Below are 23481 nucleotides of genomic sequence, written 5' to 3' on the forward strand. Positions count from 1 at the left end.
TTAATAGTACAAATTATAATTAAAAACCTGAAGGCATACAGTATTAATACTTCTTGATTGTAGGGTATTGAATTTATCTGGTATTTCAAAAATTTATTTGAAAATCTTCAAATCGGCATATGAACTTGGTTTAAGAAGTGAAAAAGTTCAGTGGGTTGTTTTGTTTGGTTTTGTTTTTTACCATGTTTCTTCCAGTATTAAGCAGGTTCAGATGATGCATTATCAAAGATCATCTTTTTTAAAATAATACTTATGAAATTTTTTGTGCTTTATTATTTTGGAAAGGTTGGTAACTATAAAAATGAGGGCCAGAGCTAGCCTTTGCATATTTCCATTTGTCTCATGGGCAAGTACCATTTTGAGCTTTGGTTGTATGATTAGAACAGTCAGGATGACAGTCATTCCATGACTAGACCCTTGGCTCTGCAAAACAAGATTTGACATATTTCAACTTCCTAAAGTGGAAAAATCTTGACTTGCAATAATATATAAAATAATTACATAGAGTCCTAGCTTCTTTTTTTAATTGGTATGTCTCCTCTTGGCACTATTATATCACAGGGTGTTGTAAATATTAAATGAGATAACAGGTATACCATGCATGACAGTCAGCCAGTCAACAAGCAGATATTTATTGTGCATCTACTTTGTGACAGCCCTAGGGTAAAGCTAGGGAGCAGAGAGTCTCTGCCCTAAGGGGACTTGCATAATTATTCTTAATTGCTTCTTTCTGGAAATGGCAGTGATTAGATTTCTGACACTTCCATAAAACCACTGCTGCTGCCTCTCCAAATACTACTTTGCTTTGCTTCTGAACTACTTTGGCTTGTTTGTTTTCATTACATATTCCAGGAGCCCATTAATTGGCTACGAATGAGGAATCCTCCTTCTGAACTCCCAGCTGCTACCTGTCTGTCTTCACTAAGAGGGGCCTGCTGGTATCAGTAACATGATGCCCTTTGGTCTGGGTGCAACTTGCTGCTCTGACTCCCCACACAGCAGCAGAAACTGGAGTTAAGAGCTTGCTTTTCCTTCCAGCTCCTTCCACACCCCAGAACCTGAATTTTTCATGCATGGCGCAGTGCCTGAGAGCTTCAATAATGAATGGTGCAAATGATTTCCATGGTGCTAAATCCAGCGCTTAGTTTCCATCTTAGCTGACCCACTAGCAGCCCTTAGCAGAGTCAGTCCCTCCACTTCTTTCTCCCTCACATGCTTTCTTCACTGGGCTTCAAGGACACCTGATTTGTACTTTCCTCCTCCCCTCTACAGGGGTGTCCAAAACTGCCCTCTTCATCTCCCCACTCCTTACTTGACTACCATCTCCTCTGCTGAAAGCACTGTCACCCTTCCAGTTGCTCAGGCCCAAACCCATGGAGTCCCCCTTTTTTCTTCTCTTTCTCTCACACCCAGCATCGAATCATTGCAGACCTTGTTAATTCCACATGCCGAGAATCTGAGCACCCCTCAGCCCCTCTCCCAGCACCGCCTTGGTCCCAGCCGCCGTCATCTCTTCCCTGGGCTATTGTAGGAGCCTCCTAACTGATAGCCCACTTCAGGCCTTGCTCCCCCTAGTAATTTATTCTTGACCACAGTGGGCCTTTCTTTTTTAATTTAAAAGGAGGAAAAGTCAACCCTTTTCTTTTCATAAAATGCATGAAAAAAATTAACTCATATGACCTTGGAATTATTTTTAATATCAGTTTGGATTCATGATTCAAGAGAAAAGTACTTCCCCTGCTCTGTATTCTGAACAGCCCTTCATACCTCTCTGTCTTCCATTTCTAATTTCTAACTTTTAGGTCATTTCTTTTTCTGAGTGTTTACTGTTGCTTTAAGCCTAGAACCTCTTCTTGACACCTCACACCTGTTAAATTAAGTATGAGCATTCGGTACTGCTATGCTATTTATGTGTCATATATTTTTTATATACTCAGCAGATACTTAAGTATTGTGCTATTTCTGTAGAGGAGAAAAAACACCTTGTGCCTTTTTTCTTTTTTTATAACGATTAATTTTCTCCCTCAGTCGTGCTACTCTGGGTCTGATGGATGGTTTAGGGGGAAAGTTAGGCTTACCTTAGCAGGCAAGATCTTCTTCCTCAGATCCTACTGAAAATCCCTGCCACTTAAGTCTTAGTGATTCTTCTCTAACAGTATCCCTACATTTTTGTTTTTAATTTATTTAAGCAAATCATACTTATTGGGTGTGCTTCAAATAGCAATGGTAACCTGAAACATTAGATGGAAGGATATCCCATTGCAAAGCATTCTTAAACACAGTCTTATATGTATGTGGCACTTGGCGACCTCTTATGTTTAGAGTTGGAAATATCTTCTCAGAAGTGTATACTGTGCAAGTTACAACTTATACAGAGGAAGAGGGGAATGTGTATTCTATTTGATTGTAAGCACTAAAATTGATCGTGGGTATCAAGAGAAAGGTAGGCTGGTCACCCTGTTTCTGTTCTTTTTTTCCACTTTTCTATGACTCTTGTATTCTTTTCTCTAATTCTGAAAATTCCATTGTTAGTAATGATAGGTACAAAATGAGTAAGAAAATAACTCATAAAAATCTTAAATCATTATTGTCATTAGGTTATTTGAATTCTTTTTTCCAGAATTTATTTATCGGTTGGTATGTAGCAGAGGAGCTCAATAGGGAAGGAGGAGTGAGTGAAGTAACCATGACATCAGCCTTCCTGTCTGGCTGACTGGGTGAATAGTGGTGCCATTAGCCAAAACGAGATAGTGGAGAGCAAGTTTTGTTGGGGAATATAATTAATTCAATTGGGGATATGTTAAATATGATTTCCTTAACAATCTAAATGTCTGTTAGAAAGTTTAATATTCAGAAAAAAGGACAAAAGACAGATTTGGGAGTCATGAGCACATGGGTAATAGTTAAGCTAAGGGTCTTGTTGAAATAGCCTGGCCAAAAACAAAGTAAATGAGTACTTTTTAGGAGAGGGCTAAAGGTGGAGCCCTGAGATCAGTCACTGGCCATAAAAGATGGAGAAACAGTAGTGGGAAGAACAAGGAGAAGAACCTGTGCAGAAAGAAGAGCCCCAGGTAGAGGGCAGTGTCAGATGTCTCTACAGGGCTGAAGAGAAGAAGAAATTGGATCGCAAAGTTAGAGGAGTGAATTTCAGCTGGAGAAATGCAGACTACAAGATGCTGTGTGGCACAGGGAAGCAAAGAGAGAGAGAAAAAGATAGGAAGGGAAAGAGAGAGTGAGTGATGATGGTAAGGGAAGAGAGTTCTTGGAAGATTATGTCAGTTTGGGACATTTAGGATGTTTTGTCCCACGTAGCGGGAGATTAAGCGTAGTAGGAAGAGAGGGCAATAACTCATGGGGTTAGATTTTATAGTTACTTTGTCAGGACAGGCTCTTGACACATTGAGCCTGCTGTGATGTCATACTGGTAGGCTATGCTGCGTATTACCAATGTTTGTATTTATATCAGCCTTGTCCTATCGCCTTGTTTACCATTCCTAACAGATTAAGAGATAATATTAGAGTTTTACATTTCTCATGTATTTGTGTGATTATGCTGTAGATCACATTTATATTTCAACAGCTGTTTCTTGCGGGCGAAGCAGCAGTGACATTGAAGCTTTGCATCAGGCCTATTACCATCTAGCCCATTCCGGGGGGGACGCAGAGGAGGAAGGACTTGGGAGCAGTGCATTGGAGAAAGCTGAGAGCTCAGCGAAAGATCATCCTCAGGAAGACAGAGAGTCCCCTAAACACATCTCTACTACAGAATCTGGTAAAAGTTGATTTATTGAGACTCTCTCTGAACAGTTTCCAGTGTAGTGTAATTTAAATACAGTTTCTGTAGTGATTGTTTCTCATCTCGGAATTTATTTAAAGGGTTCAAATGAAAACTGGAATCATTGTTTTAACTATGAAGTTAGAGCTGAACATGGGATAAAATTTCAATTATTTCTCCAATTGCCTTGACCAAATGAAGAAATCACTTAAGTGTTTTCAATTTTTTTACCCTTTTCCATGTACATGTACCAAAGTTACTTTTTGAACAGAGAACAGTATTTTGGGGTCAACTAAATACATATTTAGGAAGTGTGTGTGTCTGTGTGTGTGTGTGAGAGAGAGAGAGAGAGAAAGAGATTGTGTGTGTTTACACTCATATACATACACTTAATATTTATATATTCCATACATAAATGGTATAGATCTATCAAATACATAGGCATATGTATGTCAAATGTAAACATCAAAGGAGGTTTTTTGGTACAAGCAAGTTTACAGTGGGAAATGGGGTTTATTATTATGACATTTTGCTAAGTGTGTCAATCAGAAAATTAATTTTGGTGGTGACATTAAATTTAGCAATTTACAAAACATTTTTGTTGCTGTTCCAACTTTTTTCCCCTCTTAGATCTGCCCACAGTAGAGGAGCTGATGAAACCTATCAAAATAAATTCCTTTGGAGTCAGTGGTTTTGACTTACAACCTGTCAGGTATGAGTTTTTTGGAATGAATTGTACAGTTTGTTTATTGCCTTGTCACTGAAAAATTTTAGAGTCATTTGTTCTAGTTAATCATTCCTAGTGAATGATTAATAAATGGGAAGCTTGTATGAGTCTACCTGTGAGTCACTGCTTTATTAGTCCTTAATTAGTTCATCAAAATTCTTCTAGTGCTAAAATTAAAACAAAAGGCTGACACTACCAAAAAAGTTGCTGCCATTAAGTAGTCTTAAAGCTTTTCACTGAAAAGCAAAATCCTTTCAGCTTTACCTATCTTGGACAGTTGATTCGAACAGTGAGAGGGAACATGAATTTTCTTCTGTGTATGAATCATAGATTTCCTTCTTTATAAACCAGCTAGTTTTACACTTAGTCACAGACCAGCCAGCAGCTCACAAGGGTGAGTCTTTGGTCACAAGAGTCATGGGCTTCCTGGAAATGCTCCCGCTCCACTGCCCTTTAAGGGAAACCTGTTTGACCTTTCTGTTATTCTCCAGCACACAGAGTAGCACCTCATAATAACTTTGTCGTGAGACAGTTTTACGTATGTGTAACGCTTAGGGTATCACATCCATTATCTCATGTGACCCTCTTGCATCTTTATCTCCGTTACTCAAGTGATGAAATTGAAGTGAACCAGTCCAGCGGTGGAGCTCTCACCAGAACCAGATGATGATAGCTACGATTTTTATCACATTTTATTGTAGGCGAGTTACTGTACAAAGTGCTTTCCATATTAGATTTCATTTCATTTCATCTTAGAACAGCTCCCTGAAGTGTATTCCATCATTATCCTATCCCCATTTCATAGATAAGAAAAATAAGGCTTAAAGAAGTTAAATAAATTGCTTAAGATCACATGGCTAAAACCAGGGAGATGTGTTCTTAATCACATATATTGTCAGTTCTCTGATCTCCTTGAAATATTTCTGTCAAAAGCCTATCATCCTTTCACATATTCATTCATTCATTTGTGTTTTCAACAGACACATTTTGAGGTCCTACTAGTACCATATCCCCATCATGTGCGTCACTTGGAGTGTTGCTTGCCCTGTTTCTGCATTTGTGCTGGTTGAGAGAAAATGATGCAGCGAAGCTTACTCTAAAGCCCACCCACTTGAATGCTAAGTCTGCTGTTCTGCTGACCTCCAGTGCTCATTGGCATTTATAAGGGGCAGTTTATGCCCACTTAGGATTGCTGTTTAGGGCTCTGGTAGTGTAACTGAAGAGATTCTCTTTACCCATCGTGTATGTTTGTGGGCAGAGGTGGAACCATGCTAGTAATGCGAACTCTAAATACAGTTTTTTATGCTTGTGTTAAGAAGTTGGAAACCAGAATAATTACCTTAACGACATAAAAATAATTATAGAAATGTCAGTAGTATAAACTTTAGTACACATATCCAAATACTCTTTAGTAAACTGTAGGGTAGGCAATTCTAGCTGCTATAACAAATAACCTTTGAAATTTCAGAAGCTTAACATCATCAGAAAGTTATTTCTTGCTCATATCATATGTGTGTCTGTGGGGCTGGGGAGGGACTCTGTTCCACAATCATTTAGGGACCTAGACTACTTCGATCATCGACACATGGTTTTAAGGTTGTTATGGTCTCAACCAACCAGTTGATAAGAAAAGAAAAAAAAAAATGGCTTAGAATATTTCCTTTTAGCTGCCTCAGCACAGAATCATTTGCATCCCTGCAGCTCATATTCTATTGACAAGAACCAGTACGTCTAGGTAACAAGGTCCAAGAGGGCTGGGAAATGGGGTTTGCTTATGTGCTCAGAAAGAAAAGTGAAATATGAGTTTGTTAGGCATCTAGCCAGTCTTTATAGAATCTACCCTTCTAATAGCCAAGTATGCATTTCACTCTTTTCATACAAAGACCCCCTCATTCCATCTCCAAGGCAAACAACCCAAAGTCCCACTTCAGGGCTGTGTCCATCTGAACGGCCAGGATTGCCAGGTGAAACACAGTCCTCTCCATCAGGCTTGATTTAGCTCCTCATTGTCTGCTGTGCAGTGACTTCCTCACCTGCACCCAATGATGTGAAACTGCAACAAATAGTGCCATTCAGAAAGGGAAATTCTGAGGAAACTTTTGATTTTGATGTCCTTATGCAATCAGTAATGCAACTTCAGAATCCACTGAAAAAACCTTATAAAGACCTACTACCTTGAAGTTGGGAATTTTCCATAATCAGGCCATTATTCTGCTCTTAAGAAGGAGCTACCTTATAAATACATTGTTCCACATAGCTCCTAGCTGTATAGCTCCGGGACAGATTTGTCTTGCATTTTGTCACCATTGGCCGTAGCCGGAGTGGGCTTTCGGGGGCGGGTGTGCCCATCTTGGAGGATGCACTCCTGTGGTCACTTCCTACTTGCTGGTGGGTTAAAGCTCCTGAACAAGTCTCTGGCTTTTTTTTTTTAAGTAGGGTTGTGGTTTCTTTGTCGTTACAGTTCCTTCAAAAAGTTTAGTAGGCTTCTGATCCACTTGGTTCCATTCAGTCCCATGTGCCAACAACTGCAGTTACAACTTTTTGCTAGACAAAGGTTTTAAACATGCTTTGTGTCTTTGCTTTCTTGTCCCTCTGTTATTTTCTCTCAGTTTAATTGCAGCTGTCTGGCTATTGTTGGAATAACAACCTTAAGTGTGAAGATGACACCTTTAATATGATCTTTGCCAAGGAACTGAAATCACTCTTTTCAAACAAGAAGTCTTATGAAATCTTGCTTTTTCATAGCATTTTTCAATGCCAAATCTTACTGTTTAAACCTAGACACAGAGTGAACCTAAGAAACCCTGAGTTTCTAGACTCTCTGTTCCCTTTGACTGCTTCTCTCGGACTGGCCCACTCTATTGTGAGCTCATCTTTCTTATCATAAATTGCCAGAAGTAGCCAATAGTAGCTGGCACTTAAAAACTCGCTCTTCTCTCCTGCCATTTCTCCTTGATACCCCAGACTCTGTAGCCATGTGGTCTGCCTCATAAACTATTGCAGGTGACAGTTTAACAAATGTTTGCCACTGTGACATGTGCACTGCCTCCCTCTGGCCTCTGGTTAGTATGCTGCCTTGTCCAAAACCCAGCCATTAAGCCAACAACACGTATCTGAGGTTCTTGTCACCAGAGCACTCCCATTCTAAAGGGAAGGACTAGAAAACGGACCCATCCAGATTCGAGGGAGGGAGCAAACGTAGTTTAACTGGCACAGGCAAGTTTTGATGAGCATCTAGTCAGGTTCTGCTACCACAAAGAGCCAAAGAATTATTTTATTTTCTAATGATTCTAGCTACTTTTAAGGCTTCTAACAATTACCAAAAATCATTCTACCTTACTTTTATGGAAATGGTAACCTATTAATTTTTTTAATCTCATTTTATAAATTATGAAATTAAATTATCTAATTGACCATTTATTAGTTTGAAAGCAGCAATGACTATATTTTTTCGAACCCCCAGAATATGCTGATATTTAACCACATTTAGGACGTTTCCTTAAGGGATTCCCATAGTTTTAAGATCCACTTGTCTGAAATGTTCTATTGCATTTAGGTGTTTTAAACCACAGAAATGATTTATTTCAAAATCTTAGTGATGTTCCTGTTCTACCTTAAAGTTTTCCTATACTGTGATGAAATTTATGGTTTTTAATATTTACACCCCATGCGTCATTAACATAAATAACAATTACTTCTTTCGTTTCTACTAGAAATGAATAAAATATTTTCCCTGCTTCAAATGCATGTTGACTTTATAAAATATTATTGATTAAAAAATACCACAAAAAGGCCATTTAGAAATTTATATTTTTTTTCTAGCACAGAAGCAGTCTCAGTCTTGCTTGGTTTGGCTTTCCTTTGATGTAGGGTCTCGCAGTCATTCATGTCATCCCTCGTATGTACTGCATTAGAATTACCTAAAATTTAAAGCAATTATATGATACCATGTGAATTATACTTTCAGCCAGAATTGTAAATAATGTATTTGACATTAATTACCTAATTTGAATAGTTACAAATATTAAATACATTAAATATTATATGTTAATAATACAAATATATTTATATGTATATTATGTGTGTGTGCACTGTATTAATAAAACTGATATTTGAGGAGTCATATAGAGTTCATTATGTACTGTTTTGTTTTATAGCTGTAAGAAATTGGCTGATAGTAAAGAAACTGAATTTGTTAGCCCTTCACCCCTGAATATGAACCCAAATGTTATATCTCAAGAGCCACAAATTGGGAACCAATTTTTTGACAAAACGCAAGAGAATGTGGTTTTACAAATGACAACAAACAAATGTATAGAAAACAGCTGTCCAAGAGTAAATACTATGGAAGAACATGTAGATAAAATGTACCTTGATATTTTGAAGAAAAAGATATCTGTTGGTCCTACATTATTACCTCAGGATGACAAATTAAATAAAGTAAGTGTTTATGATCTAAATAGATTTGACATTTTGATAAATTATGTTATATAAATACTGTCTGTAAGTATTATTTCTTAAGCTAATGCAATTAATTAAACACTAATCTCCATATAGATCCTGTATGTTTGTGAATAATATTTATTATAACACCCTGCAGTCCCCAAATTGGAAATTTCCTCTATAACATTAGCTTTCTTTTAGAAGTCATCTTTTCTATTTTTCACTTTTTTAAGTAAAAATAGTCTAGGATTTGAGTAGTATAAGAAAATAAAATTTATCCACCATTCTAGTGTGCTTTTTACTCAGTCTTCCCAGTAGGTCTGTATTCTGCAGAAGTAGGTAAGTTGGCATTTCATATAAATGCTGTTCTCAGCTGTTGAGAACTTTTATTTCACTGTTCCTTTTTTCTCTGTTCTTGATCTGTTCTGATTGATGGTTTCCATGATTTCAATATTCTATTTTATTTTATAATTTTGAGTTACACATTTATTATAAATCATCTCCAGAGCTTGTGTAGTTAAAGCAGGGTGTTAATAAACATTCATCTTGAGAAACCTAGAGAAAAGAGATAAGATTTTATGTCATTTCAAAGTGTGCTCAACCCTGCTCTCCTCTACATTCATACTAGCAAATTACACATCTTGCTTTCTGCAAGCTGATTCTGTTTATTATTTTGCTTATTTTAGTTCTGACTTTGAAGATGTGCTTCAAAATACCAAAATTCTGATGAATTCGACTTAGAGAATTTTAACATAAGGATTTGTCTTCCTTAAATTATGTTTTTTAGTAATCATTATGGTTTTGTCATCTGTTAAATGTTTACAACTATAGTTGAAGTTTGTACTTGTGCATAGACTTACAGATCTCAGCTCAGCTCTGGAGAGGAAGAGGCTGTAACTGGGAAACAGGTGCCATACAAGGAGACTGGAAGTGCCCCTTCTTTGCTTAAGAGAAAACCCCAGAGTGCACTATATGCGTCAGTTAGGAGCTCAGGCTACGGCAAACCCAGTTCACCATTCAAGACGTTTTCTACTCTTGAAAAGAAAACTTCAAAGGGCATGAAAAGCAAAAACTTGAGATCCATTCCCACATCAAATCAAACTAGGAAAAAAGGTAATCATATATTCCTTTCATAATAGAATTCTGTGCATATAGTGTATTAGTTTACTTTCCATGTTCTTTACTCTCCCTGTTTCCTTCTCTTCTGTGAACTTCCCTTCCTTACTCATAGAGAAGGATTAATCTTAAGGTACTACATTCCATTTCTGAAAGGTTCAATTTACAGGAGATTTTTGTCATTAGTTCTGGGCTCTCCTGCTGTGAGATCCATAGTGTGGGAAGTGAATAGAAGATGGGAGTTTCAAACCCCTCTTCATCTGGCTGGCTTTGTAATATCCAAAATTTTTTCCAGAGAAGAACAATAAATTCAGAATGCAAACGGTAACCTACAATATAGAAATTATCTGGAGAGTAGTTCAGTATAGACTTGGAGAGGCAGGATGTTTTACATGTCACATAATACACATTTGTGTACATCACAGTATTTCTGTTATTTCCTAATGTAGTCATTTATATTGACTGTATTCAACTCAGAAGCCCATGCAGCTATTAAAAGAAATAGAAATGTTCAGGTCAGACCAACATTTCTGCTGCCTTTAGACCCCAGTGGAAAAGGGAGAGCAAGGAAACCAGAAGCATTTTGTCCTTCCGTGATTAAATTGAATGAATGACCAATTTTATCATTGTTATGTGGTGATATTTGTCATGAGGAGAGTTACCTTTATTGGAAAATTCATTTCTAGCTTAAAGTATCTTTCCTGGCCTTTTCCTATAACTGTGAATTCCAGGACCACTTTGACTACATTTAAAATTCTTTAGGTATTAATGACTTGCTACTTCTGTTCTTGTGGGCGTGTATTTGCTGTGGTAACTTGTGCATATGAGATGGGAAGCCTAGGTCTGATCTTTGTCAGCATGAAGGAGAACAGAGAGTAGATGTTGCTTATTCTGGAGAGACAGAAATATGATTGTAGAGTATTAATACAAGCATCCTTTTCTGCTGTTCTTAACCTAGGGACCCCTAATCCCTTCTCCTAAGAAGTCTTTTGTGTTCTCTTTTCTGTGGAACATCTGTCTGTGATGTTATCTACTCATTAGAAATTAACCGTCCATCGGGTCTAGTACCTAAGATTTAAAAAAGCACCTGGAACATTTCTCAGATTTTAGAATCATAAAGAGGAGTATGAAAATGTTTCATTGATGTTCTAGGAGTGTTCATTCTGTACTTTTTGGGAGCAAGAAGAGGAAGTTTTGTTTTTAATATTATTTATTTATTTTAGATAAATTAACCTCCAACATTTTTTGAAGTTTACTTTATCCAAATTCATTCATTTAACAAATACTTTTTGAGCACCTACCTTGGTCAGGCAGTTAAGGCCCATGCAATACATCAGTAAACAAAACAGGCAGAGATATTTACCCTCCCCCATGTTTGTGGAACTTTCATCTGATGAGGAGAGACAGACATTTAACAAGAAGCACAATAAATAAGTAAGTGATGTTATATGTAAGAAAAATGGAAAGTACAGCAAGAGTGTTAGTGGTAGAGTCCAGCAGGTTACAATTTTAAATAGGGTAGGCAAAGTGGGCCTCATTGAGAAAGAGCCATTTGAACAAAGACTTGTAGGAGATAAAAAAGTTGCCATGTGGATATCTAGGGGAAGTATATTCCAGAAAGATGAAATAGTGCAGAAATCCTAAAGTACAAAAGATTGCCTGGCGTGTTCAAGGAACAGCAGAGAAGCCCATGTCTAGAGCAGAGTAAGCAAAGAGGATTGTAGGAGATGAGATCAGAGTGTTTTTTGCCAACTGAGAGAGGAGGAAGACAGGGCTAATGATGTATGTGGAATTTAAGTTGAGTAATGAAGGAAGAAGGAACATCAAGTGGTGTGGTACAGTGTGAAACAGGTAGGATCAATAGACTGTGGGTCCCAGTGGGGTCAAAGGGTTCTTGGAATCCAGGTACCAGGGAGGTGGGAGACAGGATTGATAGAGAGTAAATGCCAGAGACTGAGAATCAGGAGTGATTTACTGGTAATAGAAAAAGACATAGAGTATGCCAGTGGGCGTAAGTAGCTAGGTGGAGAGAAGTATAAGGATCCAGAAGCCAGGGGGTTGCAAGTTTCACCTGTGAGTATATTGAAATTACTAAGAATGAAGACAGAAGTAATGTCACAGTAAGTGGAAAAGAAAAGAGGGAGATGATGTAGAGGTTGATAGTTAAAGACAATAATATTTTTATGAGTGTTTTTCTCTATTTCAAAATGTTAGTGTTTGTGACTACCAAAATAAAAATAGAACACATCACTAAAGTTTAGATTATACAATGATAAACCATGATTATTTTTATACTGAGTTACATTTTCTCATTAGACTATTAAGTATGAATTTTTAAAATCTCTTTTCATTGTAAAATTGCCCACAATTTTAGTTTTATTCAGAACTGTAATTCCTTTGGGATGGTTATGCAGGTTGGGTTGTCTGAGAAGCAGCTCTCAGATAGAGAGTAGTGTACAGAAAGTCTAGAGAATGCTCTTGGGATCAACATTGGTTAAGATGGGAAAGATGACCAACTACTGGGGCGTCCTCAAATAAAAGGCTGCTTTTTTCATGCATCCAGGGATAGACAATTAGAGCTGGTACAACCGTGCAAGGAATCAGATCCCTTCTTTACTGCTTCAAAATCCTTAGTCCATGACTTTTGTCTTCATTGTTAATAAGATGACTACCCAACCTTCAGGCCCTGTCAGGAGGAGAAGCAAAAGGTAAAAGGTTTGTGCTAGTTAAATCATCAACTTTAATCAGGAAATAGTCACTTTCCAAGCCCAGTGGAGGAAACTTGCTTTCGTCTTATTGGCCAGAACTTTGATTTTATGGCCTCCCCCAATTACATGGAGTCCAGGGAGAGGAATATTTTTAACTGGGCACATTGTTGCTCAGGGCAAAATTAGGTTTCTTTTAGGAAGGAGAAAGGAGTTTGGCAGCTAGCAGTACCTGTTATGTGGTTGTTTTCCTTTTTATTCTAAATTGTTTTTCCTTAGCTATTAACTCTTATGTTTTTATTTTTAGATTAGTAAATTTATTGTCACAAAAGATACTTTCTTGTTATTTAAAAATTCCAAAATACAGATAAGTAAAAAGAAAGCAATAATTGAGCCGGAAACAGTTGTATCAAACTGGGTGCACATTCTATGCTTCTCATATGTATGTCCATCTGCAGATAGAAGTAAGCATGGATGAGTGGATGAAGGAAGGAGAATGGCAGATATATGTATAAATGGACAAAACATTTCATAAGACTGGGATCACACTTTACAAAATCTTTTTAAATAGAATATTTGATTTAGTTTTACTTAAATCTGTAAGAAACTTCATCCTAAGAAATATTACATCCCAAGAGTTCCATTAAGAAAATAGATTATCTAAACCCCCCCAAAGGTTGCCAAAACCATGTTGTTTTTAACTACATTTTTCAATTGTATATATTTTCAGTTTTCCTTTGTATGAAATAAAAAGCAGTGAAACGTGTGCATTCCCTACTCACACGTCTCCTACCCATTTTTGTTGGTTTTATTTTTACTTGTTTAAGGTATATTTATTACATTCTCTCCTGCAACCTTGAGTCCCTGAGCCTTTGAGTTTAGATCTTGGTCTTGTTACCAAAGAGGTGGAATGCTTTTCACCAGTCCTTTAGCCAAAGCTTTCCATACTGGAATTATCTTGATTAATTTCTTATTTGACTGAACTTTCTTATTAATCCATCATTTTTCAAGAAGAGCTCATGGGTTCCAGATTCTGCAGTGTTTTCATGCTTGGATTTTATAGCCAAGAAAATTTTCTTTCATGTATAAAAAAAAGATACTGTCCCTGTAGCGTTACTGAAAATAATTAGAGAAATCAAAATTGAGAACGTGGGAAGGGAGAATTCTGGTAAAAAGGCACTGGCTGACTACAACTCGAACAGGAGCCACCTGCCACCCTTGGCTGCCATGTCCTAGAGGGAACCGCAGTGCTAGCAGATCACACCCCACTCACTGGCCACATTCATGGACTCCAGTGACTTGGAATGATTAACACCTGCTTTTACAGTGACTCAAAACTGGTTTCTTTATGAACGCTTTAAGAAATTTCTTGAGAAAACCTACATCAAACAGTCCCATTAAACATGATGATAACACTCTAAGGAAAATCTCCCCGTGTCCACACAGAAGATTAGAAATAAATCTTTGGGTGAGGTGACTTGGTTCTCCTTTTGACTTTACTGTACTTTCCAAATCTTTAATAACCATCATTTCACTTTTAATGAAAAAGCAAATTTTACTTCTAAAAAGTTAGTGTCTTAAAGAAATTACATTAAAAATACAAACTTCAAACTCTTCATTTACCTCTAAAGCAGTTAAGTTTTACTGAGTGTTCAGCTCAGAACCTGTAGTACTTGAATGTGGGCCTTAAGATCTCTTCTAGATATTTACCTTAAACTTTTTTTTTTTATTAAATGAGTAACTTATTGGCTTTAGAATTATTCCTATTTGGGAATTTACAAGGTACTTTAAAAGCTGGAAATTTGACCAGAATATACATTAATCACATTTTTTCTAAATAATATATTTTTTCAAGGTATTATAACAGTACTATAATTTTATCTTTAAATCAGATATAGACTAGCCATTATGAAGTTTCCATGCAATTTATATTATTCTATTGATACTGTATCTTGATATACATTATTTATAAAAAAATGTGCTTTGAAAGCATAGTTAATATTAACTAAAATGCTTCATAAAGTTATCAGCTGGTTTTTGAGTCATCATTTAGATATTCTTATTTGTTATTGCTGTGAACATGTGAATAACATTTAAAAACAGTAAAGCCTGAAATGATCCCAGTCCACATCCTCCTCACATTTATTTACTCCATTTGTCATTTGACATGAATCTTGGGTCAGTTGGCCTTCTGTGCCAGCACGGAGTGGAATGTTGGTTATGGGCAGCACTTCTGAGTGCAGGGAAGCAGCTGCGTTGGAGGGTTAGACATCAGCCTAGCCCGAGATCCTCATTTAACTTAGTGTTCCAGCATATTAGTGCTTACTGTTACGTAATTGCTGAATACACGTTCAATTTTGTTTAGAAATCTTATCTGGGACAAAACTTATCAAGCCTGCAGCTTCGGGTAGACCAGCTCCCCAAACTGAAAGCTGCCTGACTCCTGAGAAGTCTGTACATCCTGCAGAAACAGAGTCCTGTGTTCAGTCTCGGAATGTAGGTATTGGATTTCCAAATAATATTCATAATTTTTTATGTTCTATAATTATGTCAAAACTGAATTATAAATAATGAAATACATGAAGTTTCTTTTGTATCAAGAGTGATATTCTAATCACTCATATTGGGCATTGGTTTTCTTGCATAGAACAGTGTTAACCATATCATTTTGGGTTTTTTTTTTTTCCTAACCACCTGTGTTTGAATCTAATATGTAAATCTGCTACAATGAAGTAATGCTCTTCCTTAAAAGGATTCTTCAGGACGCCATGGTGGGACAAAGGAGACAGAACTAATTATGTTTAAAAGAGTTCAGGAAGCAGAGGAAAAATGGAGGGGTGCACAAGCCCTGATTGACCAAATTAAAGTCACATTCTCAGAAAAGGAGAAAGAGCTGGAAAATAAGATGGAAGAACTAAAGAGACAACAAGAGAAGGAGCTCTTCAAACTGAATCAAGACAATTATATTCTTCAAGCCAAGGTACTAGACATACCTCTTTTTCCTTTTTTTTGATTAAAAAGAACTAGAACTTTCTGCTAAATGCACTGTCATCCTTTGTTCCTGGGGCTGCTGATGTGATGTATCCGCTGTGTAAGACAAGAACACGTTCCTGAGCGCCTCCTCACAGAAGAGCCTACATCAATCCCATGAGGAAAAGATATCAAAATTTAAGTGGGCTCTTTTTCATAGCTTTCTTCTGTTAGCAGTCCTTTTTGAAAATAAATCCCTTAGTTCCCTTGACCTTCAAGAAGAGTACATTTCAGTAAGAAATGCTATAGAAGGTCAAGATTCAGAGAATGACACTATATAGCATTTCTGAGTCACTTCCGTCACCAAAACCGTCAGCACAGAACAGCACTGGTGTGCAAGAAGAAAGAACTGGGGCAGAAAAGCAAACCAAAATTTTATTTGGGGTCTTTAGGAATTTCAATCTGGGAAACAGATTCAGGAAGAGCCTGAAATGTGCTCTGAGAGATGTAAAGAAAGACAGTTTTGTTTTGTTTTTTAAGGTGTCATTGAAATACAGTCTTATGAAGGTTTCACATGAATAACATTGTAGCTTCAACGTTCACCAGTATTATCAAGTCCCCCCCAACCCCATTGTAGTCACTGTCTGTAATAAGATGCTAGAGTCACTACTTGTCTTCTCCGTGCTATACTGCCTTCCCCATGACCTGCCTATGCTGAGTGTGCTAATCCTAATGCCCCTCAAACCCCATCTCCCTCCCTCCCCACCCGCCATCCCCCAGCCCTCCCCTTTGGTAACCGCTAGTCCCTTCTTAGAGTCTGTGGGTCTGCTGCTGTTTTGTTCCTTCAGTTTTGCTTTGTTGTTACACTCCACAAATGAGTGAAATCATTTAGTACTTGTCTTTCTCTGCCTGGTTTATCTTACTGAGCATAGTACCCTCTAGATCCATCCATGCTGTTGCAAATGATAGTATTTCTTTTCTTTTTATGGCTGAATAATATTCCACTGTGTATATGTACTATATCTTCTTTATCCATTCATCTACTGATGGACACTTACATTGCTTCCGTATCTTGGCTATTGTAAATAGTGCTACAATAAACATAAGGGTGCATATGTCTTTTTGAATCAGGGATCTTGTTTTTTCAGGTTAATTCTAGGGGTGGAAATCCTGGGTCAAATGGTATTTCTATTTTTAGTTTTTTGAGGAACCTCCATACTACTTTCTACAATGGCTGAAATAATTTACATTCCCACCAGCAGTGTAGGAAGGTTCCCCTTTCTCCACATCCCCCCCAGTATTTGTTGATCCTTGTCTTTTGGATGTTGGCCATCCTAACTGGTGTGAGGTGATACCTCATTGTGGTTTTAATTTGAACTTCCCTGATAATTAGCAATGTGGAACATCTTTTCATGTGTCTGTTGGCCACCTGAATTTCTTCTTTGGAGAAGTGTCTGTTCATATCCTCTTCCCATTTTTTAATTGGGTTATTTGCTTTCTGGGTGTTGAGGCATGTGAGCTCTTTATATATTTTGGATGTTAAGCCCTTATCAGATATGTCGTTTATGAATATATTCTCCCATGATGAATATATTCTCCCATTCTCTACTGATGGTGTCCTTTGCTGTACACAAGCTTTTTAGTTTGATGTAGTTCCATTTGCTCATTTTTGCTTGTTTCCCTTGCCCAAGGAGATCCGTTCAGGAAAAAGTTGCTCATGTTTATATAGAAGAGATTTTTGCCTGTGTTTTCTTCTGTGAGTTTTATGGTTTCATGAGTAACATAAAGGTCTTTGATCCATTTCAAGTTTACTTTTTTTGTATAGTTGGACAGTAATCCAGTTTCATCCTCTTATATGTAGCTGTCCAGTTTTGCCAACACAAGTTGTTGAAGAGGCTGACATTTCCCCACTGTATATCCATGACTCCGTTATTGTATATTAATTGGCTGTTTATGTGTGGGTTTATATCTAGGCTCTCTTCTGCTCCATTGATTTATGAATCTGTTCTTGTGCCAGTACCAAACTGCTCTGATTACTGTGGCTTTGTAGTAGAGCTTTAAGTTAGGGAGCATAATCCCCCCAGCTTTTTTCTTCCTTCTCAGGATTGTTTTGGCTATTTGGGGTCTTTTGTGGTTCCATTTGAATTTTAGAACTATTTGTTCTAGTTCATTGAAGGATGCTGTTGGCATTTTATTAGGATTGCATTGACTCTGTAGATTTCTTTAGGCAGGATGGCCATTTTGACAATATTAGTTCTTCCTGTCCATTTATTGTTTTTTCTTTAATTTCTCTCATGAATGTCTTGCAGTTTTCAGGGTATATAGGTCTTTCACCTCCATAGTTAGGTTTATTCCTAGCTATTTTATTCTTTTTGATGCAGTTATAAATGGAATTCTTTTTCTGATTTCTCTTTATGCTAGTTCATCGTTAGTATATAGGAATGCAACAGCTTTCTGTGTATTAATTTTGTATCCTGCAACTTTGCTGAATTCAGTTATTAGTTCTAGTAGTTTTGGAGTGGATTCTTTATGGTTTTTTATGTACAATATCATATCATCTGCAAACAGTGACAGTTTAACTTCTTCCTTACCAATCCGGATGCCTTTTATTTCTTTTTGTTTTTTGATTGCCATGGCTAGGACCTCCAGTACTATGTTGAATAAAAGTAGTGAGAGTGGGCATCCTTGTCCTGTTCCCTATCTTAGAGGAAAAGCTTTAAGCTTTTGGTGGTTAAGTATGATGTTGGCTGTGGGTTTATCATATATGGCCTTTATTATATTGAGATACTTGCCCTCCCTACCCACTTTGTTGAGAGTTTTTATTATGAATGGATGTTGAATTTTGTCAAATGCTTTTTCAGTGTCTGTTGAGATGATCATGTGATTCTTGTCCTTCTTTTTCTTGATGTGGTGGATGATGTTGATTGACTTTCAAATATTGTACCATCCTTTCATCCCTGGAATAAATCCACTTGATTATGATGGGTGATCTTTTTTATGTATTTTTTTTTTCTTTTTTAATAATTATTTTTTTATTGAAGGGTAGTTGACGCATAGTATTACATTACATTAGTTTCAAGTGTACAACACAGTGGTAGAACATTTATATACATAATTCGAGGTTCCAGCTATCACCCTACCAAGCTGTTACATTATCTTGACTATATTCCTTATGCTATACATTACATCCCGGTTACTTATTTATTTTACCATTGGAAGTCTGTTCTTTTTTTTTTTTTTTTTTTTTTTGTGAGGGCATCTCTCATATTTATTGATCAAATGATTGTTAACGACAATAAAATTCTGTATAGGGGAGTCAATGCTCAATGCACAATCATTAATCCACCCCAAGCCTAATTTTCGTCAGTCTCCAATCTTCTGAGGCATAACAAACAAGTTCTTACATGGAGAACAAATTCTTACATAATGAATAAGTTACATAGTGAACAGTACAAGGGCAGTCATCACAGAAACTTTCGGTTTTGCTCATGCATTATGAACTCTAAACAGTCAGTTCAAATATGAATACTCATTTGGTTTTTATACTTGATTTATGTGTGGATACTACATTTCTCTCTTTATTATTATTATTTTTAATAAAATGCTGAAGTGGTAGGTAGATACAAGATAAAGGTAGAAAACATAGTTTAGTGTTGTAAGAGAGCAAATGTAGATGATCAGGTGTGTGCCTGTAGACTATGTGTTAATCCAAGCTAGACCAGGGCAATAAAACATCCACGTATGCAGAAGATTTCTCTCAGAACAGGGGGGGTGAGGTTCTAAGCCTCACCTCTGTTGATCCCCAATTTCTCACCTGATGGCCCCCCTGCGACTGTGCCTGTCTTAGGTTGTTCCTCCCTTGAGGAATCTTACCCGTCTCTGGCTAACCAGTCATCTTCCGGGGCCATACAGGGAAATGTGAAGTTGGTAAGTGAGAGAGAAGCCTTATTGTTTGAAAAGGTTAGCTTTTTACATCTTTGCATATTTATGCCCTGTGGCTTCTATGCCCAGCATTTGTCTTGAGGTATCTTTACGACTTGGAAGAATTATGATACTCGATAAATTTGATACGAGGCACAAATTCTATTTAAGGGTTGTAATTAGGAAGGAAGAAGAAAAGCTGTAGAAGTAGCAGGCGGAAGAAAACATGGGAAGATTGATTATTTCTTTGGCATATCTTCTTGTAGAGTACTTCAGCATGAATAGGTTTTAAGCTACTACTTAAATTGCGCACACACATTAACATAATAGGAGTATAGTTACATAACCAAAGCATATCTGTAATTACCAGCCATCTCCAGTGAAACCAAGAAAACCAGTTAGGCACCTTAGGCATTTGTGAAAACTTATCTATGACATGGTGGATATTGTCCAACTGAACTTGAACAGTCTGAGAGAAATCAGACAAATCAAAACAACCCATTCCTGGGGACTGTTCACATGCCATATGTTCTTTTAACAGTAAATAGTCTGTAGTTGTAAGACTTTGGAGCGCTACAATTTGCACTTCTCCAAATTCTTGGTTGAGTTCCAACAGTATAGATCCAGTCAGATTTGTTGTTTTACTGTATGCACAGGCCAGTTTAGATATCTCCTTCCTCATTCCCATGGCAAGTCCAGGAACGGGTGGGATGAGTGCATCTACAGCTGTAGCAGTGCGTGGATCTTTGTTGGGGTTTTTTGATGATCATCTTCTGGCATGAGTCTTCCAGAGAGTGCTGATGTTGGAAGTTCTTTTTCATATCGTATCTTAGTTCATTTTTGGAGTAGCCCAATTAGGCTTTGATCCTCTGTATAAACACAAACAGACCCTTTGCCTACACTTTTATATGCCCTTTATACCCTTGTGTAGAACTCGTTGGAGGTTACCACACAGGAACTGCCCTTTTTTTTTTTTTTCTTTGTTTTTGGTATCACTAATCTACACTTACATGACGAATATTATGCTTACTAGGCTCTCCCCTATACCAGGTCTCCCCTATAAACCCCTTTACAGTCATTGTCCATCAGCATAGCAAAATGTTGTAGAATCACTACTTGCCTTCTCTGTGTTGTACAGCCCTCCCTTTTCTCCTACCCCCCCTTGCATGTTAATCTTAATACCCCCCTACTTCTCCCCCCCTTATCCCTCCCTACCCACCCATCCTCCCCAGTCCCTTTCCCTTTGGTACCTGTTAGTCCATTCTTGAGTTCTGTGATTCTGCTGCTGTTTTGTTCCTTCAGTTTTTCCTTTGTTCTTATATTCCACAGATAAGTGAAATCATTTGGTATTTCTCTTTCTCCGCTTGGCTTGTTTCACTGAGCATAATACCCTCCAGCTCCATCCATGTTGCTGCAAATGGTTGGATTTGCCCTTTCCTTATGGCTGAGTAGTATTCCATTGTGTATATGTACCACATCTTCTTTATCCATTCATCTATTGATGGACATTTAGGTTGCTTCCAATTCTTGGCTATTGTAAATAGTGCTGCAATAAAGATAGGGGTGCATCTGTCTTTCTCAAACTTGATTGCTGCGTTCTTAGGGTAAATTCCTAGGAGTGGAATTCCTGGGTCAAATGGTAAGTCTGTTTTGAGCATTTTGATGTACCTCCATACTGCTTTCCACAATGGTTGAACTAACTTACATTCCCACCAGCAGTGTAGGAGGGTTCCCCTTTCTCCACAGCCTCGCCAGCATTTGTTGTTGTTTGTCTTTTGGATGGCAGCCATCCTTACTGGTGTGAGGTGATACCTCATTGTAGTTTTAATTTGCATTTCTCTGATAATTAGCGATGTGGAGCATCTTTTCATGTGTCTGTTGGCCATCTGTATTTCTTTTTTGGAGAACTGTGTGTTCAGTTCCTCTGCCCATTTTTTAATTGGGTTATTTGTTTTTTGTTTGTTGAGGCGTGTGAGCTCCTTATATATTCTGGACGTCAAGCCTTTATCGGATGTGTCATTTTCAAATATATTCTCCCATACTGTAGGGATCCTTCTTGTTCTATTGATGGTGTCTTTTGCTGTACAGAAGCTTTTCAGCTTAATATAGTCCCACTTACTCATTTTTGCTGTTGTTTTCCTTGCCCGGGGAGATATGTTCAAGAAGAGGTCACTCATGTTTATGTCTAAGAGGTTTTTGCCTATGTTTTCTTCCAAGAGTTTAATGGTTTCATGGCTTACATTCAGGTCTTTGATCCATTTTGAGTTTACTTTTGTATATGGGGTTAGACAATGGTCCAGTTTCATTCTCCTACATGTAGCTGTCCAGTTTTGCCAGCACCACCTGTTGAAGAGACTGTCATTTCGCCATTGTATGTCCATGGCTCCTTTATCAAATATTAATTGACCATATATGTCTGGGTTAATGTCTGGATTCTCTAGTCTGTTCCATTGGTCTGTGGCTCTGCTCTTGTGCCAGTACCAAATTGTCTTGATTACTATGGCTTTATAGTAGAGCTTGAAGTTGGGGAGTGAGATCCCCCCTACTTTATTCTTCTTTCTCAGGATTGCTTTGGCTATTCGGGGTCTTTTGTGTTTCCATATGAATTTTTCAATTATTTGTTCCAGTTCATTGAAGAATGTTGCTGGTAGTTTCATAGGGATTGCATCAAATCTGTATATTGCTTTGGGCAGGATGGCCATTTTGACGATATTAATTCTTCCTAGCCACGAGCATGGGATGAGTTTCCATCTGTTAGTGTCCCCTTTAATTTCTCTTAAGAGTGACTTGTAGTTTTCAGAGTATAAGTCTTTCACTTCTTTGGTTAGGTTTATTCCTAGGTATTTTATTTTTTTTGATGCAATTGTGAATGGAGTTGTTTTCCTGATTTCTCTTTCTGTTGGTTCATTGTTAGTATACAGGAAAGCCACAGATTTCTGTGTGTTGATTTTGTATCCTGCAACTTTGCTGTATTCCGATATCAGTTCTAGTAGTTTTGGGGTGGAGTCTTTAGGGTTTTTTATGTACAGTATCATGTCATCTGCAAATAGTGACAGTTTAACTTCTTCTTTACCAATCTGGATTCCTTGTATTTCTTTATTTTGTCTGATTGCCGTGGCTAGGACCTCCAGTACTATGTTAAATAACAGTGGAGAGAGTGGGCATCCCTGTCTAGTTCCTGATCTCAGAGGAAATGCTTTCAGCTTCTCGCTGTTCAATATAATGTTGGCTGTGGGTTTATCATAGATGGCCTTTATTATGTTGAGGTACTTGCCCTCTATTCCCATTTTGCTGACAGTTTTTAACATGAATGGATGTTGAACTTTGTCAAATGCTTTTTCAGCATCTATGGAGATGATCATGTGGTTTTTGTCTTTCTTTTTGTTGATGTGGTGGATGATGTTGATGGACTTTCGAATGTTGTACCATCCTTGCATCCCTGGGATGAATCCCACTTGGTCATGGTGTATGATCCTTTTGATGTATTTTTGAATTTGGTTTGCTAATATTTTGTTGAGTATTTTTGCATCTACGTTCATCAGGGATATTGGTCTGTAGTTTTCTTTTTTGGTGGGGTCTTTGCCTGGTTTTGGTATTAGGGTGATGTTAGCTTCATAGAATGAGTTTGGGAGTATCCCCTCCTCCTCTATTTTTTGGAAAACTCTAAGGAGAATGGGTATTATGTCTTCCCTGTATGTCTGATAAAATTCCGAGGTAAATCCATCTGGCCCGGGAGTTTTGTTCTTTGGTAGTTTTTTGATTACCGCTTCAATTTCGTTGCTGGTAATTGGTCTGTTTAGATTTTCTGTTTCTTCCTGGGTCAA

At 37.5% G+C, this 23481-nt stretch overlaps 1 protein-coding gene and 1 long non-coding RNA gene across 7 annotated transcripts in view; one reads left to right on the forward strand and one right to left on the reverse strand.

Moving 5' to 3' along the window:
- Positions 1 to 23481, forward strand: part of LOC130679843 (centrosomal protein of 162 kDa-like) — a 109107-nt gene that overhangs the window by 30639 nt on the left and 54987 nt on the right. For 5 of the 6 annotated variants that reach the window (XR_008992804.1, XM_057489365.1, XM_057489361.1 and 2 more), the window contains 6 exons: positions 3581 to 3772; positions 4406 to 4487; positions 8660 to 8942; positions 9800 to 10058; positions 15132 to 15262; positions 15519 to 15746. Coding sequence is in view for 5 of the 6 variants with exons in the window: in XM_057489365.1 (XP_057345348.1) it covers positions 3581 to 3772; positions 4406 to 4487; positions 8660 to 8942; positions 9800 to 10058; positions 15132 to 15262; positions 15519 to 15746 (1175 nt within the window). In the remaining variant the exon portion in view is untranslated. The remainder of the gene's footprint in view (positions 1 to 3580; positions 3773 to 4405; positions 4488 to 8659; positions 8943 to 9799; positions 10059 to 15131; positions 15263 to 15518; positions 15747 to 23481) is intronic. The other variant, XM_057489362.1, reaches the window with a different exon arrangement.
- The window catches only part of LOC130679846 (uncharacterized), a 34711-nt gene continuing 18836 nt past the window's right edge, over positions 7607 to 23481 (reverse strand). Inside the window, exons 4-6 of the long non-coding RNA XR_008992806.1 lie at positions 15760 to 15900; positions 9228 to 9500; positions 7607 to 8422 (exon numbers count right to left, since the gene is read on the reverse strand). This is a non-coding gene — a long non-coding RNA (uncharacterized LOC130679846). The remainder of the gene's footprint in view (positions 8423 to 9227; positions 9501 to 15759; positions 15901 to 23481) is intronic.

The sequence above is a fragment of the Manis pentadactyla genome, chromosome 12, assembly GCF_030020395.1.
Source record: "Manis pentadactyla isolate mManPen7 chromosome 12, mManPen7.hap1, whole genome shotgun sequence".
Taxonomy (NCBI): domain Eukaryota; kingdom Metazoa; phylum Chordata; class Mammalia; order Pholidota; family Manidae; genus Manis; species Manis pentadactyla.